Raw genomic sequence first — 8,832 nt, 5'->3', positions numbered from 1 at the left:
GCCATCGGGGAGCAGCTTGCAGGAGCGGATGTAGTTGTCACGGTTCTGGGGTGCAGGGAAGACCCTGTTAGCCCCTTCCCCTGCTGCCTTTCTGCACCCACCTTACCCTGTCTGCCCCCTTCCCCCAGGGCAGAGCCCCAGCAGGCCCCCCAGGGCAGCAGGGCCAGGCAGGGGTAGCCCCACAGCCCCCATGTCTCCTGCCCTGAGGAGCGTGGGGATGCAACTGTTCCATGCATGGCAGTGGGATGCCCCTGCCCCCACCCCGGCCCCCCCCCCCCACCTCCAGCCCCTTTCAACCCCCCTGCTGAAAGCAGACATGGGGCAAGGCCACAGCAGCCCCAAGCTCTGCGCACTACAACGACCCTGCTCCCTCTTTCTGAGGCTCTGTTGCAGCTTGAGCTGGTGAGGACCCGGTGAGTTCCTTGTATATGCATCTGGTGATCCATATCCTCTTGGTGAGCACCATCCAGGAATATTTGTCAGGCTGCCCAGGCCCCGAGGCCAGAGGAGAGGAGGACATAGGCTGGGGATGTTCGAAGCAGGCCCAGGAGCTCCACTCCTAGCAGCCCGTTCAGAATAAACTCAAAGAACACAGATTAAAAATGTTCTGGGGTGAGAGCTGCAGCTTCAGTAAGCCCTGGGAGAGCCAGGGCAGAGGCAGGGGCTGAAACTGGCTAGGCCTTGTGCCCAGCCGGGTGGTGCCTGTGGAGCTCCTGCCTGCAGCCCTTTGGTGCCAGGCCCCAGGGGCTGGGGGCAGTCAGAGAAGTTGGAGCAGCACGCAGGCACCACAGAGCCACCCTCCCTCGCTGCAGCCTGACACCATGTCCACCCAAAACACAGAGGTTTTTGCCAAAGTCGTGCCACAGTTGTCACGTCCCTGCCCTGGAGCGCACGGCAGCAGCCCCCAAACGGACGCAGCTCCCACCCACTCTCCCAGGGGGATCCGGACCCATCCCCTGCATGCCAGGGCCCCCAGTGCCCCCCGCGCCCCCCATACCAAGCAGTCCAGCTGAGCCACGGCTGTCTTGGTGCCTGGCTGCCCCACGTCCCACACCTTCACGCAGCCCTTGCCCCCAGTGTAGACATGGCGCGTAGAGTTGCTGATGGTGACGGCGCAGACCACCTCGCCGTGGGCCAGGCTGTGGAGTTGCCGCGCATGCCGGGGGATGCCGGAGCCCAGGAGGGCATCAGGGGGGAACGGCACTGGCTGCATCTGCCCGTCAGCACTGACATGGAAGGAGTAGGCGCTGGAAGGGCACAGAATAGTGACAGAGTGAAGCTCCTGCACCGAGCGCAGTTGGCGCCGCACCAGACCCAGAGTGCCTGGCCCACGACCACTGTTTGAGGATGGATTTTCAAGTGGAGAGGTATCAGCGGCATCTGGGCACCTAGGAATCAGTGCTCCCAGGGGGCTGCACTCCCATCAGTACGTGCCCCCTGCCCAGCAGGACACCTTGATCTCCCATCACCGCCCAGCCCAAGACCACTTACGGCTTCCCCGACGTCCCCACTTGCATGCCGGCTGCCAGCCCTGGGACGCGCATGTGTGGGTGTGGGTCATAGCCAACCTGGAGGGGACATGGGGTGAGAGCAGCTCCCCGCCCATGGCCCCACACCCCACGGGCAGGGGGCTCACGCACCAGGGGAGACCGCCCGTAGCTGCCGGCTCCCACAGCAGCTGCGGCCCCGTTGAGCTGTGGGGACACGAGATGGAGGCTGGCATAGGCGCCAGCCCCAGCCATGTCCCCGTTGACGGCAGGGTGAGCCATGCCGAAGGTGGCAGAGTAGGGGCTCTGCACTCCCAGCGGGGTCCTCAGGCCCAGGGCTGTGAGGGGAGAGGCGGCACAATGGGACGGGGACACAGAGCAGGGCCCGGCTCCACAGGACCACAGATTGGTGCCGCTTGCAGGCACTGCCCAGGCAGGGCTCACCCAGGGGGTCCACAGGGGCCTTGGGGGCGGTGGGGCGGAACTGCTGGGCACCACTGGAGCCTGGGGTCGCGGCATCGCCCTGGGATGTGGGGGTGCTGGACTTGAGGCTGGGTGTCCCTGCCTTCTCCACCTGCCAGAGCAGAGCGGGGGGGGGTCACACAGGACCCTCCTCCTGTTGGAGGGAGGGCTCCTGAGGCCCTCAGCAAGCTGGTCCCTGGTCCCCAGCCCTGAACCCAGCGGTGCTGCAGGGTACATGGGATGGGGGTCCAACGGGACAGGGGTCCAACAGGGCAGGGGCCCTCCCCATCCCCCCGAGCATCACCCCACACCCCTTTCTGGGTGGGTTTAGGGCAGTGGACGGCCAAGCCCTGGGCGGTAGGGAAGCAAGCCCTGAGGAAAACAGCGTACGTACTGTGGGCACATCCTTGCTGCGGGATGGGGAGGTGCTGCTCGAGGAGGCCATGGAGGTTGGGCTGAGCGGCACAGCCTCCTTCCTCCCCAGTGGCAGCTTTTCCACCCCATTCTCGCGGGATGAGTAGGAGTGGACGCTGTGCGGGGACGAAGGGTCCTGGGCAGGGGGAAGGGGAGATGAGCAGAGCAGGGACGGCCCCAGCCATGCACCAGCAGCGAGCTGGAGGCTGGGAGCCTGGACCCAGAGTCTACCACCACCGCCTCCTCTCTGTGTGCCTCCCTTCGCCCATAATGTCCCCATACTCAGGCAGGTGGGTGGGCAGCACCCACGGACCCAGCACCCTGTGCACTGACCTCATCGACCACCAGGTTGTCTTCGCTTTTGTCCGCGTCGCTGCCCTGAAACACAGGGAAAGGTTGGAGCCGCATGGGCTGGGGCTGCCCTGCCTGGAAGAGCCCAGGGGCCCAGGCAGCTCCTCCCAGCCTGGCAAAGGGGGGCCGGGGATGTGCTGAGCCCCCAGCCCCTTCCCCACACTCACGTAGTCTGTCACAAAGTCCTTCTCCTCCACCTTCCTCTTCTTGGTGTTGCTCAGGTACTCGGAGATGGCTCGCGCCCGCTCCCCATTGGGCAGCGCCAGGGAGCTCTGGGCAGGGGGAACTGTGTTAGGGGCTGGGGGGCAGTGCTAGGGGCTGGGGGAAGTGTTGGGGGGGCAGGGGGCAGCGCTAGGGAGCTCTGGACAGAGGGGAACAGTGTTATGGGCAGGGGAGGCAATGCTAGGGAGCTCTGGGCAGGGGGGAACAGCACTAGTGGTGGGGGGGCAGCGGTCTGCTCTCAGAGAGCCAGCACCATGTGGGGCTCCCAGCACACAGGGTCCTGGCGCAGCTTCCATGCCAGCAGACGAAGGAGCAAGGACGGGGATGCTGCTCGGGGCTCTGTGACACTGGGAAAACCCCTCCCCAGGGACGCCGGCACCCCCCCCCCCAGGGACCCCGACACCAGCAGCACCCACACCGCGGGAGGGAAACAGCTGCGAAAGACACTTACAGGCCCTGGGTCCCGCTCTGTCTCCATGGTGACGTGGCCGAGCAGCAGGACCAGGAGGGAAGCAGGGACATGGCTGTGCCACCGCACAGCGCTCGCTCCTCCCGCGGGTGCCGGGGCCTTCGGCCCAGCCCCGGGGCACTGGCACCACCGCAGCAGGGATGAGCCTGGCCCAGCCCTCCCCAGCACGCCCGGGAGGTGCCTCTTGGCTGGGACATCTCGCACCAGCCCCCCCAGCCCCCCAAGCCCAGCAGGGCCCCTCCACCCCAGCTCCATCCTGCCACTCACCCCGGTGCTCGGCGTCATGGACTCCGCGGTCGTCTTTGGCAAGGAGCTGAGCCTGGGCCCCCAGCGCCCCCGAGAGCGCCAGAAGCCCCGAAGCACTCCCAAGGCTGGCAAGGCCAGCGGGCTGCATGCCGGAGGGGTGGGGGGTCAGCGGGATGGGGGGCACGTGGTGCGAGAGGTGCTGGGTCTGGAGCTGGTGCTGAAGGGGAGCAGGGGAAGAGAGCAGAGACAAAGGGCCCAGGTGAAGACAGCAGCCAGCAGGGGTTGGGGGCTGAAGGGGGTCAGGCTCCCGGGGCATCCCCAACCCACTGGGGGGGGGTCATCACATCCTACCTGCTGCCACCTCCCACCCTGGGACTAGGGTCACCTACCCCAAGAACCCCCATATCCCTGTCACCACAGCCTCAAGGGAATGAGGGACAGGCAGGGATGGTGGCGGCCCCCCACGCCCACCCAGGGCTGCAGGACACGGCCTCGCCCTAATGCCCTGCTATCCCATCGCTGTATCAGCAGTGGTGTCTCTGGGGGCACAGCTGCACCCCCAGTCCCATTCCTACTGACATAGCCCCCCAAACACCTTGGCTGCCCCCCCCCCCCCCCCCCCCCCGACTCAGCTACGGGCAGAATGGGTCTGCAGCCCTGGGCCGGTGCCAGCTCAGGAGGTGCCGTCACCTGTGGGAGCCCAGCACCCTCCTGGCCAGGGATGGGGGCAGAGGGTCAACGTACCCCGATGGCCGCGTTCAGGTCGGTCATAGTCACCTGCTTCGCACGCTCCACGGCCTGGACCACTTGCTGCTGGTGCTGGCAGGGAGCGAGGAGTCAGCACTGGGCAGCCAGCTCAGCTCCCCAGGGAACTGGGAGAAGCAACCCGAGCGATGGGGCTGCGGGAGGGCTCACCCACCTCCTGAGACAGGAACGGGATGAGCTGGGCGCAGATCACATTCAGCCGCTTCGCTATCTCCGTCTGCAAGGAGTTGGAGAGGGGGGCACCATCAGGGTGGGGGCAGGGCCGAGAGGCCACTAGAGCCCCCTCCCACCAAGGGGCCCCACTGGCTCCCCAGAGCTGAAACTCCCTGGGTAGGACCAGGGAAGCTTCCTAACACCACCGCCTCCAAAAGCAGGAGCCCGACACCCTGCACCACCTGCCCCAAAGCCCTGGGACGGATCTGACCTCCTCCAGAGCCCCAGGAAAGGACGGGAGTCCAAGCTCTGCCAGGGCACAGTGCCCCGCTGCCCACAGTCAGTGGCAGAGCAGACCCCGCTGTCCTCCAGCCCAGCAGCAGGGCACAAAGCGCAGCGGTGCTTCCTGAACCCTCGCATCTGCCTTGCCAGGAGCACTGGGGATGCCCTGGTGCAGGGCTCCAGGTACGGGGCTGCTCCCAGCAGCACCCTACCCAGAGCAGGGGGGACCCCAACGAGGAGGAAGGGAGCACTGGGGGGCTGAGAGAAGAGGGCCCCATCAGGGGATCAGAAGCTGCACAGCCCCAGTCAGACCCCCGATCTCTCAACCAGGGACCTTGAGCACATCCAGAGCTGGGGGCAAGGGGGAGAGGGGGCTGCAGTGCTGCCCAGCCCTCAGAGGGACACCGAGCCCGGGACACCTTCTTGCCACCCTCCGGCGCAACCACCAACTTGTTTCTACCAGACCCACAGACAGCAGAAACAATCCAGCATCCGCCCTCACTTCCCCTTCCGAGGGAGGAAAAAAGGAGATAGAGAAGAAAGAAAGAGGAAAAAAAAAAAAAAAAAAGGGAAAAAAAAAAAAAAAAAAAAGCAAGCAAGGAGATTTGGCAGCCGGCAGTTCTGGGAAGGATTTAGCTGTCTCCTGGGGCCGGCAGTGATGGATTCTCTTCCCTAATGCACTGATGGGCAGCAGCTCCTTGGGGAGAGCTGCCTCCAATTCACTCGCACTCGTTAATGTGCAATTTACTGGCACTTTAACGCTCTCAGCATGAAAAATGATCATGCTGTTTGCAGCCCCCCCAGCCACCAGCACCGTCACCTCCCCTCTGGCTGGCGGTAAGCAAGTCCAAGGCCAGGCACATTTGGGGACGTGTTTTTTTTAAAAAGCTACAGGCTAGTTTCATGCCAAAAACAAAACAACAATAAAAAATTAACATCTCCTGCCCATCCCTGCCTCCAGCATCCCCTGCTGAGCCTGTGGCTGCCTCGAGCACCATGCCCGTGGAGCTGGGCCATCACCCCCCAGACCCAGCACCCGCAAAACGAACCCAGAGCCAACCTGCCCCGGCCCAGGCCAGCACCAGGGGACGCAGGGCCGGGTGATGGCAGCGCTAACTAGGGACCCCCCTGCTTCTGCCAGCAGAACGGAGGCAGACGCTTCCTGGGGGGATGCAAGTGCTTGGCCCCTGGCCGTGGCACATCACCAGGCTGGGGGAATAGAGGGCAGGGGGGGAACTGGACACCCCCCCCCCCGGGGCTCTGACCCCGGCAGCTCCCATGCAGCCCTGCCCTGCGCGATGGCAGCTGGCAGAGCACAGTGGTGCAGGGGTTCCTCATGGCCACAGCCAGAGGCAGTGGGCGGCCAGCAGCAACAGGCACTGCGGCGAGCACAGCCCAGCCAGGGGACACTGGCGGGCGGGGAGGACACGGCTGCAGGCAGACCCATGGTGCTCATGAGATGCCCTCAGTGGGGCCAGCAGCACGGGGCATGAGCACCCACGCGAACAGCCCCAGCACTGCGCTGGGGGGTCAGGGACTGACACCTCTGTGCCAGAGCTGGCTCCCATGCAACAGTTGGCAGGGAGTGGCCGGTGGGAGCACACCTCATCGGGCTCCTCTGCAGCTTTTTTTAAAAATAGATGAGAAGAAGCCTTCTGCCTCTGAGCCCAGGAGCAGCTGGCGGCCCAGAGCGTGGCTCTGCAAGAGGGGGGAGGCAGCGAGGGGACGTGTGGCTCCCCCCCACAGGGCACTCCTCAGCCCCTGGGGACAATCAGGCACACGAAGGCAGCGAACAGAGCTTGTCTCCCTGGCACCAAGCCTACCTGTTTGTGCATCTCGATGTTCAGGCCGTAGGACATCTCGTAGTACTGCCAGAAGAGAAGGCAGCGTCAGCGTGCTCGGGGATGGCGAGTCCTCTCCGGCGCTGGTGCACGAGCTCAGCCCGACGCCACCGGCACTGCCGGGCTCCCCAGGGGATGACCCGCATGGAGGCGGCTTTCGCCACCCCCTCCGCAAGCTGCTGTGGCTCAAACACCACGGCTTGTTTGGGGGGCAAAGACAGTCACAAGCGCAGGAAGCAGGGTGTGGGGTCTGGCCCCAAAACCCAAACACGCTGGGGAGCCGAGGCATCCCGGTGCTGCATGTCCTTTGATGGCTCAGAGGAGAAACCCCCCAGCAGCCTCACTCCTTTCAGGTGGAACTCACTAACCATGACATAATGACGCTGGATTTCTGTTTTTTCTGTTGCCAGCTTTTCACATTCTAACTTCAAGCTGTAAAAATAAAGAGAGAGGAGAGACTGAGCCCCCCCCCCCCCCCGCGCCCCTCCACCAGGCAAGGGCTCCCGGGCCAAGCAGGGCAGAGCCCTCCCCACACACCACATGCTTCAACCTCCTGCTCACAGATTGAGCTCCTTCTCCCTGCACAAGCCAAGGAAACCACCTGAGAGGGGGGTGGGAAAGAGGCTGGGGAGGAAGAGGCAGAGGGCAGTGAGGGGATCCATGTGTCAGGGAACAACCCACAGGGAGCGTTAGTCCCCCTCCCCGGCATCTGCTTCCCAAATGGAGCAAACTACAAAGCCAAGCTGCGTTTCAATCCTTGCTCCAACCAGCTCTGCGGGGAGGGGGCGGCAATCCCGCCCAGCAGCGAGGGGAGCAGAGGGACCAGGGCTCCGCTACATGACAGCTCCGGCACAGCACAGGAGCCAGCTGAGCACCCCCCAGCCAGCACCACCCCTAGGGCTTTTGGCAGGAGGCAGGTGAGCGTGACCTTCCCCCTCGCGTGGCATCTTCTCCAGCTACCGCGGTGCTGCCTGGCAAAACAGCCCCACGGATGAAGGGAGCCTCCCGGTGCCTCCTGCCAGCCATGCAAGCGCCCAGCACCACAGGGAACCGCTGCCTGCCAGCTCCGGGTAAGTGCCCAGCGCTGTGCTGGCACACAGGCTCTGGCAGCTCTCACCTGTGGTATTGGTTCTGCAGGAACTGGAATTCCTCCTTGATGCGGTCCAAGGTCTCAGGGTATGTCAGCTTCAGGGACTGCGGGGTGGCAGGGATAGTGCTGGTGCCAACAGCGGTACCTGATGCAGCGGAGGGTGCCTGGAGATGGGCCTGGGTACAGGAGGGGATGGTTGGGGTCATGGCTGCTGGCCCAGGTGCCTGCTGGGGCTGGGACCAGGCCAGCACCCACTGGGCTCGCGAGTCCCGAGGGTCCCCACACCCTGGGGAAGGGGCTGTCAACACAGTGGGGATGGTGGCCCACGCAGGAGACAGGAGTTATTTCAGAGAAAAGCAGGCATGGCCAGCCACGAAGGGCCACGGCCTTCCACCTCTTCAGTAACAGTTTGGTCACTGGACCATGAGAGGAGAATTAACAACCAGCGGTGCGTGAGGTGTGCCCGGGGCAGAGCATGGCCTGCTCCCACCCCTGCCCTGGCCCAGCAGCAGGGCACAGGGGCCCCGGTGTCTGGGCACTGCCTGGCCCCAGTCGCTTTCTACCTGCCCCATCGGACTGCCCCGCGTCCGGCCCTGAGCCAGCCCCTAGCATGTGGCAAAGCCAAACTCCAGGGCACAGACGTGGGTTCTGGAGGGATGATGGCCACAAGCACCCCAGGCACCCCGCCACGGGGACAGGCACCGGGAGTGGGCAGTGGGCAGCCCCGCAGGATCTCAGCTCCGGAGCAGGCCCGGAGCCACGTGCACGGCGAGGGAACGAGGCCGGGGCCACTCACTCACCGGGGGCCGGTTTTGAGGGAACATCGTTGGCACCGGCTGGGCCCAGGGTCCCTTCCGCTGCTCCACACCGCGGGTGCGGGCTCAGGATCGGGGCCCGGGGACGTTTTTCAGCTCCGGCTCCGGCCCTGGGGGAAGGAAGGCACCGGGAAATGACCCCGCGGGGGCATCGAGCCCGAGCCCCGGCCCCGCCGCGCCCCCCGCACTGGCACCTGGCCCCCGCCCCGCCGGCTCCGGCCGCGCCGCGCCCCCC

General features: G+C 65.2%; 1 protein-coding gene across 1 annotated transcript; it reads right to left on the bottom strand.

Moving 5' to 3' along the window:
• Positions 1-6: 6 nt before the first annotated feature.
• On the bottom strand, positions 7-8,826 carry LOC118158499 (transducin-like enhancer protein 1; the record flags this gene model as incomplete). Its single annotated transcript, XM_035313167.1, has 16 exons — positions 8,583-8,826; positions 7,810-7,958; positions 7,061-7,124; positions 6,675-6,719; positions 4,571-4,633; positions 4,396-4,470; positions 3,673-3,868; positions 3,388-3,404; positions 2,882-2,986; positions 2,697-2,741; positions 2,344-2,499; positions 1,932-2,061; positions 1,641-1,825; positions 1,492-1,568; positions 998-1,247; positions 7-45 (listed from the first exon to the last, which is right to left on the bottom strand). Coding segments are annotated over exons 1-16 (1,620 nt in total), but the record flags the coding sequence as incomplete, so codon positions are not given.
• Positions 8,827-8,832: the final 6 nt, after the last annotated feature.

The sequence above is a fragment of the Oxyura jamaicensis genome, assembly GCF_011077185.1.
Source record: "Oxyura jamaicensis isolate SHBP4307 breed ruddy duck chromosome 28 unlocalized genomic scaffold, BPBGC_Ojam_1.0 oxy28_random_OJ72768, whole genome shotgun sequence".
In the NCBI taxonomy this organism is placed as follows: domain Eukaryota; kingdom Metazoa; phylum Chordata; class Aves; order Anseriformes; family Anatidae; genus Oxyura; species Oxyura jamaicensis.
Note: the sequence above shows the minus strand (reverse complement) of the source record. Positions and strands in the feature narration are given on the sequence as shown.